A 21852-nucleotide genomic window follows, 5' to 3' on the forward strand; every position below is an offset into this window, starting at 1 on the left:
ATTGCCCACTCCCACATGGTGCCCACGAACCATGCACACAAGGACAGACCCTCCCCCACACGCCCTGCATGGGGACAGAGGCCCCAGCACGCCATGGCTGCTCCCCCTTCACCCTCTTGCTGGTCACCCCAGAAGGACAGGAAAAAGGCCTACGGTGCCAGATGACCCACTTTGCATCTCTGCACCCATCCCCTCAGCCCACTCCTGGAACCACCCCTCCCCAGTCTGGGCCTCGGTTTATCTCATTAAAGCGTGGACTCTAAGAACAACTTCCCCAACAAGTCAAGCCTCTCCATCCCGGCCGGCACGCAGGATGCTGCCCCCAGGATGCTGCCCCCCGCTGCCGCCCCCCTCCCCGCTCTCAGTCCTCTCGCTGCATCCAGGGGACCCCGAATCGGCTGCCGCTGCGGCCAGTCAGGCTGGAGTTCACTCTCCTAGAGTTAAATTTTCCCCGCCTTTTTGATGTCACATCCTGTCCCGGCCTGCTTCCCCGCCGCCGCCGCCGCCGCCGCCCCACTCCCGCGCGCGAGCGTGGCGCGCGGGTCCCTCTGCGCCACCCCGCCCCCGCCCCTTGCCGGCAAACTTTTGGCACCCAGGCCGCCCAGCCGCGCGCCCGAGCTCTGCGGGCGCGGGGCCGTTAGGAGGAGGGGCCGAGGAGGGGCCGAGGGGCGGCCCGCCCCGCCCGCCCGCCCGCCGCCCAGCCCGGCCGACCGCGGAGCCGCGCGACGCGCTCGAGATGCAGAACGGAGGCTCCGCGCAGCAGACCCCACGCGCCGCCTGCTCCGGGTGCTGAAGGCGCGGGGACACGGCCAGGCGCCGCCGGGGAGCCAGCCGAGCCAGGAGCGCGTCCGCGTACACGCAGCCGCCGGCCGCCGAGCACCCAGAGCTCCCTGCACGCCAGGACGTTGGAGGTGGCCGTGAGACATGCAACCGGCCCGGAAGCTCCTCAGCCTCCTCTTCCTCATCCTGATGGGCACCGAACTCACCCAAGTACGTGCATCCAACGCCATTTTCCTCCCTGCGTGCGAGGCGCCCGCCCGGCCCGGCCTGGGGGAGCCGGCTAAGTCGGGGAGCAGCTCCGCGCAGCCAGGCGCCCAGCGGGGGGGGTTGGGGAGAGGGCCTGAGTGCCGACCGTACCTGGGGTGGAGGAAGGGGTGCAGGCTGACCCCAGACTGGTGCCGGGTGCCCCAGGACCCTCAGCCCTGACCCCTCCCTCCCAGACTCCCTGGGTACCCACTCCCTGCTGAGAAGTTCAAAGGGCAGCATGGGGAGGGGCATTTGGCTGCTATTGTCATCTGGAGGGAAGGTGGAGCAGGATATCCAGGCCCCCCGGCGTTTTCAGAGGAGGGGACTGACCTAACTCCCACCCCAACCCGTTTCTGGAGCTTCCTGAGCCCCTGCCTTTGGCCATAATGCTGCCCTTGGGGCTCCCCGGGCAGGACGTGGGCACGGTGTCTTGGCGACCAGACCAGGAGGGCAGGAGGCATGTCCGGGGCTGGGGTGCATTGTAGACTCAGTGTGGAGGGTGGGGGTTTTGGCCACATGCGCGGCGTGAAGTGTGAGTGGCAAGCGTGTGCGGGGGCCGCTGGGCATTTTAAGTGGGCTTGCCTTCCCTGAGCAATGTATCAATAGAGAGCCTGTCTCCGGCTGGTATTCTCCATTTTAAAAATGCATTTCAGAGCTGGCAGGTCTGGGAGGAGAAGGGCTGCCTGGGAGGAGAAGGGCTGCCTGGGAGCGCTGGGCTGGGGGTGTTGCTTTGGCACCAGGGTGCTGGGAAGAAGAGCCTGCCAGCTTCGGGAGTCAGGCTGCTCAGAGTGACATTAAAATGCCCTTTCCATGGTGCCACTGTGCCACGGTCTGAGCTGGGAGATGCTGGCTGTTAGCAACTGCAAGTCTGGGAGATGGATGGGCTGCCAACATCTTGGCCTCAAGTCCCAGCTGCCCCTGACCCTCTTTCCGTGTCCCCCCACCCTGTCCCTGCCTCTCTCCCTCTTAGAATAAAAGAGGAAACAAAAGAGAGAAGAGAGGGTGTGAGGTGGCTCACAGGAGAGAAGGCTCTGGAATAAGCTTCCCTGGCTTTGCCTTGAAGCCCTTTGGGCTCCCTGGCTCTGCCGAGAAGTGCAGCCCCAGCCCCGGCACCTGGAGGGTTTGTCATCCCACCTGCCTCAGAGACCCCTGCCCTGGGGCCACGCAGTCAGCCAGGCCCCCTGGAGATGTTCTGCACCACCTTCAGGAGAGAAGCATTCTTGGCTGCGGGGAAGGGCAGGCTTGTGCCCTGTGGATGGACAGTTGTACGCATGCATGTGCACACACTCACACACACCCTCCCACACGCTTACACCCGCAGACACGGGTGCACACGGCAGAGAGGAGCCAGGCGGCGTGTGCCTTGTTAGACATCTTGGGCAAGAAGTCCTTCTGGCCTCCTCTCCACCAGGCTCCCTGGGCCTCTGTTCCCAGCCCACAAGGTGCTTTTCCTCCAGACCTTCTCCTCTCGATCTTTTTAAAGATCTCCTGTTCTTGGAAGAAACTTTTGGCTCAAAAGTTGAACCTTCTGTTGAAAGCCTTGTCTCGAGGGTGAGAGGGTTCACCCGGCCCCCCTGACGGCCATGTGAGTGTGGCCAGCCCCCGCACGCACATCTGCAGCCCGGCCGTCCTTTTCAGGACCCTGGTCAGTGCCCAGAACCCACGGGGGGGGTGGGGTGGGGTGCAGGAAGGAAACCGGTGCTGCTGCCTTTGGAGGGCTCCTCTTTCTGAAGCGAGCTGTGAGAGCTCTCGGGGGTGCCTCGCTCCACACAGCCGGGAGGCACAGCCCGCTCCCTGGGCCTGCCTCTGAGGCTATACCTTCAGAATCCTCTGCTGGAGGCCTGTGACCCTTAATCGTGGTGGGATTTTAGAGCAAAGGCTCAACTGGTGAAAACCTCCCCCACCATTTCGAGTCAGTGAAGGAGTCAGAGCGCGGCTGGCCCGGCCACCAGCCCCAGGGAGCCCAGCTGCCCTGGCCCCCGTGGGCCGCTCTGGGGGTGGCCCAGGTGCCTCCCTCCTTCAGCAGTGACCTCCGAGGCCGGGACTGGGACTGGGAGCGTGTGGGGGCACTGGGCTGGGCTGCTCTGATCTGAGAGCCGCTTGGGGACAGCCCTACCTGAGAATCTTGCTTTCCTGACCCCAAAGGGAGAAGCCATGTGGCGTGGTGCCAGGAGTAATGCTACCCACGTGTGCGAGGGAACAAACCACCTCTGGGCTTCAGGAAAAGAGCAGACGCCTGAGCCGTGTGGGCCGCCTCCCTTCACCCCTTCCTCTCCCACTTCAGGCTACTTGTTCCTACAGCCACGCCCTCCGTCTCAGGGCCCCTCCTGGGACGTGGACGTAAGGTTCCAGGGCAGGGCCGCCGTGTTTAAGGATTAGCACGCGTGGAAATGGGAACAAGTCAGCAACGTGCGGGTTCGACCTGCGCTTCACAAGCGCTGCTTGAAGGATTCAGGCAGACGGAGCGGGGGGACAGCACATGGCCAGGCCATCTGTTCTCCCGACAGCTCGCTTACGATGAGCTGCTCAGTCAAACGCCAACTAGTGATCGATGGCCTACTACGCGCCAGGCTCGTGGGCCCAGATGAACTCTGTCCCTAGACAGAAAGATGCCTTACTGAGTCTTGTTCTGTGATTTTCAATAAAAGGCTGGCGTTCCGAGCTCCTTGAGAAACGTGGTCTGGAGCTTCCCAGCTGGGCACCAGGAGGGGGTTGATCTCCCTGTCTTGGGCGGGGGGTGGGGGAGCGGCGCTGGGGCTGCCTGAGCCCCGCCCACCCCAGCCCGTCTCACTCTCCCTTCAGAGGGAAGCAGCCCTGTGTGCAATGGCATGAAAGGGGCGGGAAGCTCTGGGGCAACGACCTTGGACCCGACAGCCCTTACCCTCCCCAGGCTCACCAGCCGCTGACTGGTGACCTTGGGAACAGCTCTTAGCTTCGGCCTCGGCTTCCACCTTTTGAAAACGAGGAGGATGAAGCCAGGTGCTGCTTGAAGATGTCTCCCCGCCTCAAAGCCCCGCTCCGCCCTCTCCAGCTCTCCTGCCCCACGCAGCTCTAGGACGCCCGCTGCTCCAGTGGAACTCAGTCAGCTGGGCTGAGTCCGAGCCTGGCTGTCTGGCTCCTGGGCCACCATGCTGAGCAGCGTGGCCTGAGGCTCTGCCGTAGCTGTTTCAGAGGCTCGAGGGCTGCCTGAACCCAGGCTGTGGGGCCGGTGGGGGGGGGGCTCTTCCCCGGGAGCTGAGGCAGCGGGAGAAGAGGTGCCGTGGGGCCCCGAGCTCACAGCTGGGTGAGCGGGGGAGGAGCAGGTGGGCAGAGGGGCCACTCGCCCAGGCCACAGCATGAGAGGAGCCCTGTATCCGGGGTTCAGCAAAAGCGTGTTGAGGGTTTGGGTAATCTCAGGAGTGAAGTGGGTCTCTGCTCGTCAGTCCACTGGCCCCAGGCCAGGCGTGGCCTTCCTTAACGACCTGACAACCCCAACAGCAGCACCTTGGGTGTGTGGTTCCAGGTGTCTCTGAGCACAGGGCATCCTTGAGGACCAGCTGTTACTGGGGTGGTCCTGTGCCTTCAGGCTTTCTGGCGCCATGCCCTGTGCTGGCCCTGAGCTCGGGGGCCTGGAAGAGATATGAGAGGACCCTCGGGGGAGGTGTGATGAGTGCCGAGGTCAGGCCAGTGTCACAGAGGGGCTGGCGTGGGGTTCAGCCCCTCAGAATCCCCATCTCTTCAAACCTGTTCTCTCCTCCTCAAGTTCAGCCAGTTCTGGAGTGGAAGACCCCCAACCCACTCCCCTGAACAAATTTAACAAGAATAAAACCGTCCGTTCCAATAGAAGCGTGAATTCTGTCACCTGCTTGAGTCTAAACTCGGGCCCGATGACCCCACTGACTTCCTGTCCATTTGTCCCAGCCCCTGGTCTCCCCGCCTTTCAGGCCCACATCTGCTCTGGACGCTGGAGCTTTTGTGGTGAGGGAGCTGGGGGGGCTCGGACACCGAGGCCCTGCCGTGAACCAGGTAGTTCAGAGTGCATGGAATTTGCTCCGTCTTTACACTGAGGTTGGCCCTGCCTCGGGGGCTGGCGGGAGGCCGTCTGTGGACACACAGACCCAGAGGAGCTCCCATTTCTGGGCGGGAAGGCTCTGTGACACAGCGGGGAGGGGGGGAGCTGTGAATTCTCAGCATCAGGCAGCTGCTTCGTCTCCAAAAGCAATTTGCTCCTGGTTGCACTGGCTTCAGCCGTCCCCCGTAAGAAGAAAGGTGATTTTCTGCCATGGGTTGTATTTATTACCAAAGTTACCAGGCCCTGTAATCAGCATTCGCATCCCCGTGGAAAGTAATACAGAACTAATTACTATCTAAACTGAATTAGACGCATGGCAGCTGTGCGCGGGGCTGACGGGCCGGGAGCCAGCTTTTGGCTCCGAGAGGTGCCGGGCAGACGCGCCTCACGCCCGGAGGCCTGCGGCCGCAAGGTCCCTCCCACGGTGGCTGCGGTGACCCGGGAGAAGGCAGGGCGGGAAAATGCCCATCTCCTTGCGTTTCAGATTGTTACACAGAAGAAACTCGCCAGGGGCTTAAAGCACGAGGGAGAAAGCCGGGCAGGAAGGCCGGTGCTTTCTGAGCGTCAGCACATGCTCAGCTCCCCGCCAGGAACGGCATCTGGGTCGTGCAGGAGCTGCCCCGGCAGCCCCGTGTTGCTGTCCTTGCTCCTGAAACAAGGAAACTGAGGCTCAGGGGGCAGGGGTGGAGGGGAAAGTAACCGGCCAGTGGTCAAGCAGGGAGGTGACAGACCCCGGGTGCAGCCCCAAGGCTGCCTGACGCCCAAATTCATGTTCTTAAGTCGGAGAGGGAAAAATACGAAGTAGAGACAGCAGCTCGGCGTCACGAGGACCAGTGCGGAAGCGGCGCCGGGCGCCGTCAGGCCCACTCACGCCGCCTGTGCAGGACTTGAGGGCTGTGTCTCTAACCGTGTGGCCAAATGCTCGGCCGCTCCGACCTTGGAGCTCGGCTTTTCAAAGAGGGACAGCAGGGCGGGAGGTGCCTCGGCCGGTGTGGGGCCCCGCGGGGCCGTTTGCTTCCTGCCTCTGAAGCCGGGGAGCTGGAAAAGCCCCTCCATCCTGGAGGTGGAGGGCGTCTGCCCGCGAGGGGGCCCCGCGTCCCTCACGTGGTTCTCTTTGGCTAAAGCAGGGCTCATGCCGGGAGCCCAGCACCCCCGAATCTCCCCTCATCTGCTTGACGCCCGGGGTGCAGGAAGTCAGAAATAGGACAAGGGGGCTCTTAGCCGATGGGACCTCTAAATCTCCGCACCGCCCAAACACTGCAGTTCTGGTGACACCACTGTTGCATTTGGCGTAGCCTGTAACTCAGGGGAAGACCCGCAGGCACGGGGGCGGGCTCCTCCTTGCAGACACCACGCCCCCTTCTGCTGCACCCAGGTCGAGTCCCATGACCAGCGCCTGGTGACGGTGGGTGACGGTGGGTGACGGTGGCCTCCTTGCTCTCGAGTGGGGTTCAGAAGACGTGGGCTTCCCTCATCTACCTGCCCTGGTGCCGGCAGTGGGGACTGGGCCCGGAGGCTCCCAATGTTCGGTTCAAGGACATTTAAAACCAGGCGGCCAGTCAGAGGATAGGGGGCTGTGAAGAGCCTGGACTGAGGCGTCCAGGGGAGAGAAGGGAGGGAGGATGCTGAAGCCCCAGGCTTTGTCCACGGTGGACGCTCTCACCCTGCAGACGCTCACCTAAGGCAGCTCGGTTCCCTGCAGTAATTGACTGAGCACATAAGACGCCGTCCAGGAGCTTAAAGCTCCCAGCACAGAGGACTCCGCTGTGCACGTGGCTCTTAGAGTATCTCTGACAGGAAAGTCACTCTTGTTTGCTTCAGGTGATAGTTTGGGTGTCTAAGAGTCAAAGAAAGGACAGAGGTGTATGTATAAATGTGATCAATCGCTTTACTGGCCACGCCAGGGTGCTGGCTGTAACTCACGGCCCAGCGGGACTGGAAGACAAGCGCGCTCAGGTTTGGAAACACTTCTGACCTCCGGTGAGTGGGAGCCTGTGCCCCGCCCCGTCCAGGCAGAGCCCGGCCCACGAATCCTGCCCGTTGACTCTGCGTGGGTGGGGTCAGGGCTGAGTGGCAGCTGGGGAGAGGGCGTCCGCCGAGTTACTCCATGAACAGCTCCCGGGGTTTCTGCAGAGACAACCCCAGCCCTGGGTGGAGGTGCCCAGGTTTCTGCGGCCAAGTCTGGTCTCAGTGGGCAGGGGTCCTCGTCGGTTTGAGATGCTGGTGACGTGTGAGGGTGGAGTGTGTGCTCCCGGAGTGGCCCCACATGGGAGCCTCTAGAATCAGGCAGCTCCAAGACCTCTGCTCTGAGCACGTGTTCCATTCTGGGGTGTCTCATGCATCGCCAGTTGGACCCCGGAGTGGACCCTTTGATGTTTTGTAATGATGCCGCCTTCTAATTCATGTCAGGATCAATGACTTACTCAGCAAAAACAAGCCTGTCCTCACCAGCTATGATCAGTTCCCTTAGATGGAAAGTGGGGAACGGTAACTTTTGTGGGGCCCCGAAACCATGCGCTCAGCCCGGAGGACCAGCTGCCTGCTGAACTCTCCTGTCTCTGTTCTTCAAACCGCCACTCCCAGAATTGGACCCCATTTCTGTTGGGGCAACCCGGACAAGATGGGGCTGTGGCTCCCCCTGGTCTGGACGTGGCAGTCTGAAGCAGCATTCAGGAAAGGAGTGTGGAACTCTCCGGAGCCAGAGCAGAGAGTGTGGGAGGAGGCGGGGTGGCCTTGGACTCTGGACGGACAGAGCACTTGGACGGGCGCTGGCCCTGGGGCAGTCGCAGCGTCGGCAGAGCCCCTCCCTCAGGGAGGTGGCCCCCATCCTAGGGTTTGACTAGAGGCCATGCATCCAGGCGCCAGAGGGACCGTGCACCCGAGTGGGCGAGGAAGGAAGGACGGCCATGGTGGTCCCCGTGGCTGCTGGTTCCAGATCCCCATGGGCGCCCCCAGGTTTCCCCAGCCCGAGACCAGGTCCTCCCCTGCTCCAAGGCTACCCTTCCTCCCACAAGAAGGTAGAAGGGAGGGCCTGTGCGGGATGGAGGGAGTAGAGGGCCGCCCAGCTCATCTGTCTCTCTCCCGCCTCCTCCTTTGTCCCCCCCCCCCCCCCCCCCCGGCTGTCCACCCCCAGGCTCTGTGCGCACAGCATGAGGAACATGCGCATAGTCTTAAACAGCAAAGGGGTGTCGAACTTTGTCCTCTGGGGATGTCTCTGCCAAGGAGCAGCAGGGCTGGTGCTGCTCCCAGCAAGTGCCCGCTCCGTGGACCTCAGTTTTTGTCCGTGGATCAGAGACAGTCGGACATGCCTCCTCGCTCGCCCCACAGCAGTGACGGGCTTCGTGTGGTACCGCACCCACCCCCGTGCGCCGTCCCTTAGAAGAACGACAGGGCTGTAGGCAGGAGGATGCCTGCAGGCTTATGTAACGTCAGTCCTCATTTTCAGAGCCGTGAAACCAGCGGCTGAGGAAGTCGGCGCTCTTGTTTTCACGTGCGCTGGTGAATCTGCACAGACCCACCAAGGTCAAGGCTGGCTTGGGCTGGTGCGAGGACAGAACCCTGGCCGGTACAAGGAGCTCGGCAGGTGACGCAGCCTGCAGGCTCTGCTGGGGACCACGGTGGGGAGGGAAGACCTCGCCGCCCTCCCAGGGGCTTAGCTGACCAGGACCCAGGGATGCTCCGGCAGAAATGCCCGGGGCACCGTGCCCCATGGAATCACACAGCTGGTGGATGTCTGTGGCCACACAGATCACACTGCTCCCTCAACTTGAGAGATTTCGCCGTGGCTCATGCTATGGTCTGAATGTTTTTGTCCCCCCTACCGCGTTTCGTATGTTGAAATCCTAACCCCCAAAGAGGACGGCACGAGGAGGAGGGCCTTTGGGAGGTGCACTGCCCTCACGAGTGGGATCAGCGCCTCATCTGGGGGTCCAGGGAGCCCCCTCCACCACGGAGGACACGGCAGGAGGCCCCCACTGAACCAGGAGCGAGGGCCTCGCCAGGACGTGCCACGCCTGTGCCTTGATCGCGGATGTCCGGCCTCCAGGACCATGAACCATAAAGGTGGTCTCTAGTTGCCCAGTTGGTGTCTCGAACGGACCCAAACACCATGACTTCTGGAGGGCAAAGGTGGACCCTGTCTTTGGGCTCGGCCCTGGGAACAGCTGGCTCACCGTATGACCTTGGGCAGATCTTGTCATCTTTCCAAGCCCCAAACGCCTCCTCCGTAAGCGGGAGCGGGCGTCTGTAAGGTCACGGCTTAGCCGGAGGGCGCCTGGGGCGTGAGGCCTGCTTGGGGCGTAAGGACGGTTGCTTAGAGCTGTGAATGTGAGTGAGTCCTTGCTTCGAGGAGAGCGTGTGGAAGTCGGGGCTTACATTCCTTCTAAGGGACACCTGGTGTTGGCCAACGCCATGGATCCTTCCATCCAAATGCCTTCGTCCTTCCACCATCCATAGTTTGCTTTTGGAGACACACTGCAGCTTCTAAATTAAACTGCACCTGCTGGAGGGTTCTTGGACGGCCCTGTCAAATTCTTTAAAAGCCAGTCTTTCTTACCAAATCACAGGTTGCAGACGCTGGAGAGGACCTTGGTTTGGGACTGGGTGAGTGGGAAGTGACCCACCTTGAACCTCCCAGTTGTTAGAGCGGCCGGGGTGCAGGCTCCCAGCTGGGCAGGAAGCAGCTGTACCGCTATGTCCACACACTCCACCCGGGAGGGAGGGGCGCGCACAGAGCCTCTGTTCAGTTCTCTGTCGAGAACAGACAGGTCATGAGATGATGACTAGGATTTAAAGGCGGCCGGGTGGGTGCGAGTCAGCTCTTCCTCCCGCCCTGCTCAGTGCTTTGACCTCCGCGGGGTCAGCTTAGTTCCCCAAGGGCTGTGGGCAGTCCAAGGGGCAGCCCGCATCTGGCAGGCCCCATGCGAGTAGCCCACAGCCACATTTTTAAAAGACGGCTTCCCAGCCGTGCCTTACGGGAAGCCAGAAACCCCTGCTGGCTCCACAGCACAGCCGCACGCCCAGGAGAAACATGACCGGGGCTTTCAAGTCTCCAGGCGGGCCCTAACTGCCCGTGCCCTAGATGGTGGGAGGGAGTCCCGGGCCGGGGGCTGAAGGCGCCCCTCAGCCCTTGGGTCCTCCGGCCTCCAGCAGCCGCATTGGGTTCATGCTTGCAAACGACCTGGGCTTCATCTCCTCCGCTGAAGCGCCCAGCCAGTGGCAGTGTTCTAATGTAGAGTAACTGTAAATCCTGTGGGACACTGCGGCCGTGAAACTGTATCAGAAGTTCTTCAAGACCAGGAGAAGGTTTTGGGGGGGAGGGCTGTTTTGTTTCTTGTTTCTCTGCTTGTTGGGAATTCACTCTCCTAGAACGCGGCCCTGGTGTTGGGAGTTGCCTTCAGGTCCAGCAGTCCCTCCTCTGCGTTTGTCCATCTGTATCAACAGCACCTCCGGTGCGTGGTCTTTGGCCAACAGCAGCTCTTAGGAAAGGTGATGGAGGTCTCCAGGGACATCGAATCCCAGCTCTGCCAGCGGTCACTCAGCTGAGGGTCCCCTCCGAGCACCTTTGAGCCTCTGCAAAGCGAGGATGACCAGGACGGGCACCTTCCTTGGCTGCCACATCTGTTGTGGCATGGATTCACTGAATCCTCGCACACCCCAGAGAGAAAGGTGCTATTATTAAACCCATTTTACAGATGGGGAAATCGAGACACAGAAGGGCTAATTTCCTTGGCCAGAGTCTCCCAACCCCTAAGTGGCAGAGCCAGGGCTCAGAGCCTGCACACGGAGCCACCATCCTGAGATGCCCCTGCGTGTGCTCGGCCGGCAGCAGGGGCGTTTCCCTTCACACACGGTGCCTGGGGATCTGCTCTGTCCTTTCGGAGCTGCTTCTCGTCCCGGGGCTTGCGGCAGGCTGTGCCTCGTGCCGTGGCTGGGTCTGGGGTCTGCAGCGCGCTGTGCCCACCACATCTTGCGCTTAGTAGGCAGTAAGCAAATACCTGCGGTTTCCAAGAGGGGTGGCGTGAGGGTCTTGAAGATTGGGTTGTGCTGAACTTGAAGTTGCTCCAACAAAATAAGTGGTCAGTGTCCTTCTGCGGTGGGAAGCCGGTGTTAGTGATTCGGGCGGGCACAGCTTGCGGCCCTAAATCCCAGTTAAACATTTATTGAAAGAGAAAGGAGGCAGAGCATGGGTGACCCGGCGGGCAGGACCCCAGCAGCATGGATGCTGGGCAAAGCCTGCAGTTCCCGCTGGCACTGGGAGGTGGCGCCCGTCCCCAGCAGTTGGAATTCGCTGCTTCCAACCCAGACACTGCCACAGATCCCGCGTTAACCGGGAAAACAAACCAGAGGAGCCGCTCAGCCCGCGGCCTCGCACCCAGCGCTCAGGCCTGGAGCGCCCGGCTGTAGCTGAGCCCTCTGCGGACGGGGACGCGGCAGAGAGCACCCGGGGAGCTGGTGCCCATCTTAGGCAGGCGCCAGGAAGGTCGGCCCCTTCCTCACGAAGTCCCCTTTCAGTCCCCACCTGGGAAGGGAGATTAATTCTCGCCAGGCAGAGCAGAGTGCTGCCGGGGTGGGGGCTTCCCAGATGCCAGGGAAGCTGAATGGGAGGCCCAGGGAAGCGCTCTCGACCCCCACTAGGAGCCGCGCGAAGCCCTGTTACGATGTGTGACCCGGTCAGGCCTGCGCTCCCAGGGGGCCTTACACGTGTTCTGGCGCCGATGCCGCCCAGGGCTGGGGGCTCGCGCCAGCCTCCCCTGCCCCAATGCCGGGGCACCAGGCCCACCCCCGCCCCAGGGGGAGCCAGAGAGGACACGAACCCCCGCCCCAGGCCCCAGGTCCCTAACCAGGGCCCCTCCTGCACCACACTCATCGCTGGTGGGGCCACTTTAGTAGCAGTGCCAGGAGGCCTGAGACCCAAAGCCCCCCACTCCTGCACCCCTCCTGCGTGCGCGCACCCCTCACATCTGCACCCAGGAGCCCACTGGGCACCGGGAGCTGCCAGCAAAAGCCTTGGGGCTCCAGCTGCCCAGCACTACCCAGAGGGCTTCCCCTTTGCCCCAAGCCCCTCCCTCCCCAGCGCTGGGGATGGAGCCCCCCCCCCCCCACCAGAGGCTGCTTTGGGAGCGGGCCAGGAGCTCGCCCTCTGGGCTGGGTTTCAGGGTCAGCGGGGCTGGCAGGAGCCTGGAGTCACCACAAAGCAAGTCCCCTGCAGGGAGGCAGAGCGAGCCCTTGGGGGGTCTCAGGGCTGCCTGGGCCTTGCTCGCCGAAGGCCTGGAGGGTGGGAGGGCAGCCGCCAGCCCCTGTGCCAAGGCCAGGCGGCAGGCAGATTTCGATGACTTGCAAGGGGGCAGCGGTCTCTTTCCTCCGGGATCACCCCCTCCCAACTCCTGGGTGACAGGGCTCTGCAGACCTCGCTGCCAGCAGCCAGGGGGCGGCGGGGAGCCGGAGTGGAGAGGAAAAATCCACCCATTTCTTGGGCAGATTGCGTCGGCCGCCGCCCGGCCGTGTCCCCGCCTCCCGGCCGCGGCCCCCGCGCTCAGCCCGCGCGGCGCTCAGAGCCAGAGCAGGAACCGGAGCTAGCGGCCCTTCCCGGCGGCGGGTGGCGGGCGGGCGGGCGGGCGGACAGCCGCGGACGGTGAGCAGCGGCGAGGCGGCCACTCTCCTGGGCGCCCGAGGCGGCGCGGCCATGGCCAGGGAGCGCGGGGCGGCGGCGGCGGGCGGGCGGAGGCGGGCCGAGGGGGCGCGGGGACACGGCCGGGCGCCCCTGCCCGCCGCGGTGCCCGCCGCCTGAAGGCTGCCCGTGGCGTGGAGCCGGCGCCGGCGCGGCGCGGGCGCAGGAGGCATTCGAGGCGCGATGTCGGTGCCGCTGCTCAAGATCGGGGTTGTGCTGAGCACCATGGCCATGATCACCAACTGGATGTCCCAGACGCTGCCCTCGCTGGTGGGCCTCAACACCACCAAGCTCTCGGCGGCCAGCGGCGGGACGCTCGACCGCAGCACCGGCGTAAGTGCGCCCGCTGCCCGCCCTGGCGGGTCCTCCTCCCCGTCTCCCTCCCCGTCCCCAGCCCCGGGCCGGGCGGGCGCCGCGCGGGGAGCAGGGCACGCGGGGGCAAGGGCACGCGCAGGGGACCCGAGGCGGCTCGTGCGCGCTGCGGTGGCGACCCCGCTCCCTGCGCCCCTAGCCCCGGCCACTCCTCCGGTTGCGGCGCCCTCGGGGAGACGCTTCCTGCCTTTGCCTGGTCCCCTCGCGGGGCGGGTGTAGCAGCTCAGGGACTCAGAGGCTTGGAGTCCTCAATCAACTAATGAGTCCCCGTTGATAAGGTTTGGAAACTGAGGCAGGGGTCTTGGGGACTTGTCCAAGGTCACTCCGCAAGTGAGGGGTGGAGACGCGACCGACCCCGGTCCGGCTGGGTCCAGCCAGGGCTCGGGATTGAGCGCGCCCTACTTTGCAAAAGCCGGACTGGACCGGCCGGAGTGGGGCCCGGGCGGGGAGCCGAGGGGCTCTTGCCCTCAAAGTCCCGAGGCACCTTTCGCCTCTCGTCCCCGTGCAGATGTCCGTGGGTCCCCCGCTGGCGGAGGGTGCAGAGGGGCCGGGCGGGGCCCCGGAGCCACAGCTGCTGGGCTTGCCCGTCGACTTCCGCGCCCCCCTCCCACCCTGCCGCTGAAACGCTTCTCCCTTCTCGGCGCCTTGGGGGAGGGGGCCGGCGGCCCAGACCGCCTCTGGGCAGGGCTGACTTCGGCGGTGGCTGGAGCGGGGGCAGAGGAACCACCCCGGAGCGGCCGGCGGCGGTGGCGGTGCGCGCGGAGGAAGGGGCGCGCCCCAGGCCCGCTCCTTCTAAGCCAAAAGGAGAGGTGAAGGACACTCGTCTCCTCTCCCGCTCCCTTTCGGCTGTCAAGGGCGCAGTGCTCTGGGAGGAGGTCTCATGGCGACCCCTCCCGAGCTGTCATCCGTCCACCTCACCTGCTCTTTTGGGAACTGCATGCAGCGTTTTCTTCCTAACGACTTTGTTCCTGCCTGTGGGTCCTGAGCTCGGGGGTTAGAAATGAATGAAATGAAATGCATCTACTATGGATTCCCTCCGCCCAACTTCTCCTCCCCGCCCCGCGCTAAAAATAGCAGGGAGGTGGCCTGAGGCGACTGGGCAGGCTGCAGGTCTGGGCTCGGGGAGTGTTTTCCGACAGTAGTGCCTGCCCGTGTCCCTGCCGGTGGGGACCCCTGCGCTGGGCTGCAAGGTGACACCAGCCACATCAGCTCTGGCTTCGTGGCGGTCCTTGGGCACACCTCGGGACTGAGGTTGGGTGTGACCCCTGCACAACATGTCACCAGCAACTTGGTGGCATCCTCCAAATGGCTCGTGGGTGGCAGCCTGCGTGGAGCTGGAAGCCCGGCATCCTCGCGGGCAGGGACTGCCTCGGCCGGGCTGCCAGCGGGAATGTGGCCCAGGCTTGGGGTCGCTGCAGCTCTGGGCTAACAGGCTGCTGGCTCCGGGCTCTTACCTCGGGCCCTTCATCTCCAGCGTCAGGGAGCAGCCGAGCGAGGCTGCGCCAGCCCCCCCCCCCCACTTACGGGAGGAGATCTGATTTCTGAATTACGTGCCCGCTGTGAGTCAGCCAGCCACTTGCTGTCCTGCTTGCTGCTCAGCCAGCCTGCAGCCTCTGGTCACCCTCCCTTCCACCCAACGTGTGAATTTGGTCAGATGCCAAGACTCCAAACATCCCCTAAATTTAAAACTCCCTTGGATTAGAAAACAATTTTTAAAGAGCTCTACCTGTGTGACTGCCTTCCAGCCCTGGGGCTCCTGATGGGAGACGGTCTGTGTTCCCGGGGACCCCGTCCTCCCCAGGGTAGACACGTGTCCTTGGACCACTTCCTTCCGCCCTTCCCCGGGGGTGGATGTGGATAGTCACGTGCTACTTTATGGTCTCACTTCCCCCCTCCCTCTCCCTCCTCCGCCTGCCGCCTCTCCAGGTGCTGCCCACCAACCCTGAGGAGAGCTGGCAGGTGTACAGCTCTGCCCAGGACAGCGAGGGCAGGTGTATCTGCACGGTGGTCGCCCCCCAGCAGACTATGTGTTCACGGGATGCCCGCACAAAACAGCTGAGGCAGCTGCTGGAAAAGGTGAGTCTGTGCAGTGTGTGTGTGTGTGTGTGTGTGCGCGCGCACACGTGCGCAGGCGCGCATGCGTGCCTGCCCACGCCCACACCGGCAGCAGGGCGTGGCCAGCCTGCAGGGTTCGTCCCAGCTCCAAGGCCTCACTCGTCCCTGGCACGACCCCACTGGGAATATTTGTGAATGAAGTGATGGGTGAATGAATGGATGGAGACTCCCTAAGGTGGCCCAGGAGGAGGCCAATAGCCCCACTGAGGAGCCACGTGGGTGTAGAGAGGGGCCACGCAGGGCTCCACCCCGCACCACCGTCTCCCAGTCCTGCCACGTCTGTGGTCCAGAGGGCTCCGCGCTGTCACGGAGCAGCGCCTGGGGGAGCTCCCCTGGTCTTTGCCCCCCTTGTGAGTGGTTGACCTGGTGACAGCCCGGCCAGGCGTTCACCCCCACCCCCGGGGACTGCCTTCTGGGTGCAAAAGCAGATGAAACTGTCGCCTTTGTAACCCACCTGGGAATGGCGCGTGCGATCTGCAGATGCATCTAGCCTCCGTTATTTCACTCGAGCTTCACAAGAACCAGGTGAAGCTGGTGAGATTTTCACCCCATTTTTAGAAGAGGGGCTCTGGGTCCAGGGAGGTAGACTGACCGTCCCAAGCCAAACAGCTGGTTAGCAGGGGAGCCCCTCCCAGCCCTGGGGCCAGCCTCTCGCCTGGCTTCGCTCCCAGCCTCCCGGCCCCCCCTGCCCCAGGAACCCTGGGCTTTCAGGTACCTCGAGGGTCAGGTCCCCTGGGGGCCACTCAGGGGAGAAGGAGGAATGGGTGGTCCTTCTGCTCCACTCAGCACCCTCCCCCAGGAAGAGCACACATGTTGTATCAGGACCCTTAGCGCCCTGAGAGAGGGGTCACACCTCCCACACACCACGCACAAATGCTGACGGACCCGCCGGCACGAAGACAGCACACACATCACACAGCATGTGTACGTCCGTCACACAACCACACACAAATGTCACACACACACAGACACCACACACACATTACACACTACATACACCCCACGCACGCTTCTCACTCACACACACCACACACAAGTACACATAACATACACGCACCCCCTGCACATCACGCGCGCGCACACAGCCCCGTGACGCCACACGGGGAGTTCCGGCGGCCGGTGGAGGGCCGCGTCGCCGGGCCAGGCTCGGTCCGGTTCAGTTCGAGCCCAGCTCACCCCGCAGCCCTCACACAGGTCCCGGTAACCAGGTGCCTTTCTTGGATTTGGTTTCTTCAGCTGTGGAGGGAGAGGGCGGCTGAGAGCTGAGGGGCCGGGGAGGCGGGAGGGGCGAGGAGCAGCCAGGGCGGCTGGGCTCCCCCTCCCCCCCAGGAGCTGTGTGCTCTGTCTTCCGCCACCTGCAGGCCCCCGGTACACCGCTTTATCAGAATTAAAGAAAGATATGTTGAGCAGATTCCACATTTATTAACACCAAACTAGACCAAAGTCTAACTGGGCCTTTAATTATTCAGAATTGTAGAGGAGGGCGGTGGTGCTTGGAGGGGCCGCCAGGCTGCCAGGAGGTGGGGGCAGCCCCCAAACCCTTGGGACGAGGCGCTCAGAGGGTTCCAGAAAGCTCTGTGAGCCCCTGGGAACACAGGCTTGGAGCCCCCTTCCGGCCTGTGTGCACCGCAGCATCACTGCTTAAAAATGTAAAGCCCTGTTTTACACCCTAGTGGGCCCCGCGTTCCCTGAGGGCTTCCAGGGCAGGAGCCGCTGTTGGCCGCCGGCTGCTGCGGCCTCGCGGGAGGGGCGGGGCTGCTCGGCCCAGCCCCCCAGCCCCCCAGGCCCCCAGCCTGCCTCCTCTTCCCCTTTCCGGCCTGAGCGGCCGAGCTGGGCTGAGGTAGGGGTGCGCCCAGCACCATCTGAGCTCCTGTTCTGTCCCCGAGGCTGGGGTCCCAGTTGTGCGGGTTTTTCCTGCCTGGAGTCCCCTGAAAACCCACCTGGGGAGCTTCCAAGGGCAGAGCCGTGGGTCCCAGGCCCAGAGGCCCTGACTTTAGCCCACCTGCAGTCCTGGGAGGAGCCGGGCACCAGTGTGTCGTGATAGCCCCCCAGGGCTGGGCCTGAGGAGCCCTGGGTCGCCAAGGGCGGGCGAGGACCCCAGGCCCTGTCCTCTCTGAAGATGCACTCAGCCCAGAGCTTGAGAGCGGAGGCTTCGGAGCCAGTCCAGGCCCTGCGTGGTGGCTGTCTGCTGTGTGACAGGAGACTGGTCACTTAGCTTCTCTGAGCCTTGGTCTCCTTTATGTGTGAAATGGGACTTGAAATAGTACCCACCTCCCAGGGATAAGTAAGATGGGGGGCTCAGCATAGAATGTGCCTGGAATGTAGAAATCAGTCCATGGATTTGAGAGGGCAGTCGTCCCCTCTGGGCCAGGTGTGTCTGCTACCGCCCCTCGCCCCAGCACCTGCCGCCACCCGGGGTGGGGGTTAGCCTGTGCATCTGGCACCTGTGTGACCTTGAGCTCCTCAGCTGGCCTCTCAGGGGCATGTCCTACAGGTAGGAGACAGGACGCGTGCGGAGGAGGAGGTTCTAGACTGTGATCAGGGAGTGACTGCCCCCAACCCCCGGGGCTCCGTGATCTGCTTTGTGATTGGCCAGAAAGGGAAGCCCGCACCCTGTGGGAAGGACCGTAGGAAGGCATGTATTGTGTTTTAAGGCCACTGAGCTGCTTGGCATCTTTAAGATTTGTTTTCTAAATTTAAGATTTAAGTCAAGGGGGAGGATAGCGCTCAGTGGTAGAGGGCTTGCTTAGCATGGGTGAGGTCCTGGGTTCAATCCCTAGTGCCTCTATTTAATAAATCAGCCTAATTACTCCTCCACCCCCCCCCCAAAAAAACAATTTTTTAATTAAAAAAAGATTTAATTTGAAATTTTTTAACTTGCTAAAAGCATTCCTTCTCTGGCTAATGAACAGCCCAGCGTGCCGTGCGTGGCCCCCTCAGAAACGAGGCTGAAGCCACGTGGGTTCAGCAACTTCGGCTCAGCAAACCTGAGTCCGCAGCCATGTGGGTTCTCAGTCATTTCGGGAATCGTACCCCCTGGCGGTAGGAGTCTTGACTGAGCTCCCACGGTAAGGCTGGGCCTTAGGTGCGGGGCCTTGCAATGGGCAACAGGTGCGGTCCAGGAAGGCAGTAGAGACGGCTGTGTGCAAGCATTGTGCCAACAAGATGATGGTGTTTCCAAGCAGTGCCCAGCCCCTTCTGGCTTGGCGCATCAGGGAAGCCTCCCTGGAGGAGGTGGCATTTGGGCTGGGCCTGGAAGGATAAAGGAAAGACAACTTTTCTCAAAGAAGTCTGCAGTTCTTCAAAATGGTGGGGCCAACAGTTGAGTGGGGACAGGGAGACTCGAGGTAGCGAAGCAAATATATTTCAGTTTCCCGGAAAACAGCTAAAGGGAACAGAGCAGGAGGAGTCCGAGTCAGCACATGCTGTGTCTTACAAGCCTGAATGTTTAAACCGAATTCGCGTGTGACTTTCAAATAATGAGCCATAAAGTCCAGGCGTTGTTCAGTGCTGAGGTGAGCAGTACCCGGTTTCTCCGACTGAGAGCCTTTGGTCGCGCTCTCTCTTTTTCATTTGCGGGGGTGGAGGATGTGCCGTAAGAGGAACACGCCACACCGCCATCTCCTCTTTTACTGACCAGGCAGAGGGAAGACTGGGACCCAAGTGATTTTGTTCCTAAAAGGGGGGTATTTTCAAATCCAGCAAAAAGTCAGAAATGAAGATTTGTGGAATGCAAGCATCGTTCCCCTAGTAATTGGATTATTTTCTGCAAAAATGACCCAAACCATGCTGCAGTGACCCTGAGCCCCGCCGCGCCTCCCCACAGCCCCGAGCCCATTTGCCCGGAAGCGCCAGTCAGTTTCCTGAAAATAAAACGCACTGGCAGGTGGCTGCACTGAAACTGTTTTTCTTTTAAGCTCTCTGGAATCCTGTTGAATATTAAAGTTCCATCTTGAGGCTAGACTCAATTCAGATCTGCCCGTGAAGATGTAAAACAGCGATTTTTCATTTGCTGGGTGATTGATTCCTGACTCTGTGCTCTGAACGTACACGTTTGCAGAGCAGTCATCTGCCTATGATACTGTGGGGCGTGATGGATGGTGTGCAAGATGCCAAATCAGGGAGCCCGGTCCCTGCTTCCCGCGCACTGCGCTTACACAGGCAGCCTTCCCAGCAAGACAGCCAGTGAGGTCTAGGGGGACAGAGGAGCTGGGGGAAGCCCAGCGACACTGTTCGTCTTCGTTGGTGTTTATGCCTGCCTGGCTGACTTCATCCTGCCGAATAAAAAGACTAGAAACGATCATCTCTCCCTAAAAAAGAAATAAATCACCCAAAGCCACATGCCTGGAGCTGTGACCGGTGAGGAACCGGAGGCTCCTGCACCCCTGGTTATAAGAGCACGTCAGAGGAAGCGCTGACCCAACCAGTTTGCTCTGCTGGATGATTAACTAGTAAATCACACGCCGGCTGCTTCCGCTCCCTGGGCTGGTCATCCGTGGTCGCTTTTGCGTATTAGGAGGCAAATAAGATTTTGGGCACCTGCTGCAGCTCCTTTCTTGAACCCGTTGCCTTTTTGACAGGTGCAAAACATGTCTCAATCCATAGAGGTCCTGGACAGGCGGACTCAGAGAGACTTGCAGTACGTGGAGAAGATGGAGAACCAGATGAAAGGACTGGAGTCCAAGTTCAAACAGGTGGAGGAGAGTCATAAGCAACACCTGGCAAGGCAGTTCAAGGTATGTGTGCTGCTCCTCCTCCCTCCTCCCCTTCCTCCTCCCTCCCCACCTCTCCCCCTCCTCCTCCCTCCTCCCCCTCCCCATCTTCTCCCCCTCCCCTCCCTCACCCATCCTCTTCTCTCCTCCCCTCCCCCTCCCCCTCCCTCCCCATCCTCTCCCCTCCCCCTCCTCATCTCTCCTCCCTCCTCCCCTCCTCCTCCCTCCTCCCTCCCCCTCCCTCCTCCCCCTCCTCCCCCTCCTCCTCCCTCCTCCCCCTCCTCCCACATCTTCTTCCCTCCCCCCCTCCTCCCTCCCCCACTCCTCCCTCCCCCACCCCTCTCCTCCTGCCTCCTCCTCCTCCCCCTCCTCCTCCCTCCTCATCCGCCTCACCCTCCTCCCCTCCCCCTCCCTCCCCCATCCTCTTCCCTCCACCCCTCCTCTCCCTCTCCCTCCCCCTTCCCCCATCTGCCTTCTTCCTCACCCCCTCCTCCCTCCCCTTCCTCCTCTTCCTCTTTCTCCCCCTTCTCCTCTCCCCTCCTTCCCCCTCCCTGAGACCAGGTGTGTTTCCCTTCATGTTCCCCCTCTCCCTCCAGAATAGCAATAATTTGGGGGTGGGGAGGAGCTCAGTAAGCACTGCTCTTTGCCTCGCCAAAGGCAGCTGTCCTTGGAAACAGAGAGGCCGCCTGCAGTCGCCCTGGTTTGGCGAAATTTACCTCGAAAGGGGCAAAGTTGAAATGCGGTTTTCACGCCTATTAGCTTCCAAGGCCAGGGTCCCAGGGCCCGGCTTCTCCAGCCAAGTCCCAGATTAGCGGAGAAGGGATGTGGTTGGTCCTTGGCGAGCCACAGCTGCTGCAGGTGAATCACATTAGCCCAGGATTAGCTTAATTGATTAGAGCCATTGCTGAGCAGGGCTCGCTCTGGGCAGCTCTTCACATCTGACCTCATTTAGCTGTGACGAGGCGCACTGTACGTGTGCCGGGGGGAGGGACACCAACACCCTTCCCGCTTCCCAGCAAGTGTGCCTTTTCTCCACCTAACTCTGGAGCTGGTTTGACCTGACGCCATATATACATATGTACGAGTATGTATATAGACACCTGGAGTTTACTCAGCTTCGAAATGACTAAATTGACAAATTATATGCACCTTAATTAAGGTATACATGCATGTTAATTAGAAACCCAGCCCAGATGTAAATGAGCGGGTCAGATTCCACAGCCCCTGGACCAGGAAACGCTGATGCTCTGTCTTCCCGTCCTTTTTATGCTAATGTTTTCCTTTGATGTGCTCCCTGCATGAGGCAAGACCTAATTCGCTTTTAAAAGCAATACAGTCTATAGACGAAACGGCCAGCTAATGAAGTTATAAATCTGTCTCATAAATAAAATAAAAGCTGGCTGATCCTGGGGAGGAGAGATGAGCTGACGGCTCCTGGTGGACGCAGGTGGGCATGTCCTTGCTTCTGACATGCACCACGAGTTATCTCGAGAAGAGATTCTGACCTGCCCAACCGAAAAGAGCTCATGTCTCTCCTCGGAAGGCCAGCACCCCCTTCCCTGGGGTGGACTGATTCCTCTGAGGACAGGGGTGTGTTCAGTAGTTTGGGGCTAGCTCGCCTTGGCAAGCACCATCCACACAGGCCCCTGTCCCGGCTCCCAGATCTGGGCCTGTGGCTCCGGGGGAAGGAACGCGGCCTTTGCTTTGACCTCCCTTTAGCTGACTAAACACGTTCAGCAGAAATTGCTGTCAGGGCATCTGAGTACCTGTTCAAGCAGTTTGTCTGGGTTAACTCGAGCCTTGCAGTGTGATTTTTTTTTTTAAGTGACCATGAAAATCTCTGTCTGTCAGTAGCTATCTGTTGAAGGCAGGTTAGTGAGCTAGTTCCTCAACAGTGTTCGTTTTCT

The 21852-nt window shown here is 61.5% G+C and overlaps 1 protein-coding gene across 2 annotated transcripts in view; it reads left to right on the plus strand.

The window, feature by feature from the left end:
- Positions 1 to 553: 553 nt before the first annotated feature.
- The window catches only part of OLFM1 (olfactomedin 1), a 35696-nt gene continuing 14397 nt past the window's right edge, over positions 554 to 21852 (plus strand). The window contains exons 1-3 of one of the 2 annotated variants that reach the window (XM_074362650.1): positions 554 to 990; positions 15045 to 15194; positions 19814 to 19969. In XM_074362650.1, the coding sequence (XP_074218751.1) occupies positions 925 to 990; positions 15045 to 15194; positions 19814 to 19969 (372 nt within the window). In that variant the 5' untranslated portion in view covers positions 554 to 924. Of the gene's footprint in view, positions 991 to 12721; positions 13080 to 15044; positions 15195 to 19813; positions 19970 to 21852 lie in introns of those variants that run through there. The other variant, XM_074362648.1, reaches the window with a different exon arrangement.

Source organism: Camelus bactrianus, chromosome 4 (genome assembly GCF_048773025.1).
Source record: "Camelus bactrianus isolate YW-2024 breed Bactrian camel chromosome 4, ASM4877302v1, whole genome shotgun sequence".
In the NCBI taxonomy this organism is placed as follows: Eukaryota; Metazoa; Chordata; class Mammalia; order Artiodactyla; family Camelidae; genus Camelus; species Camelus bactrianus.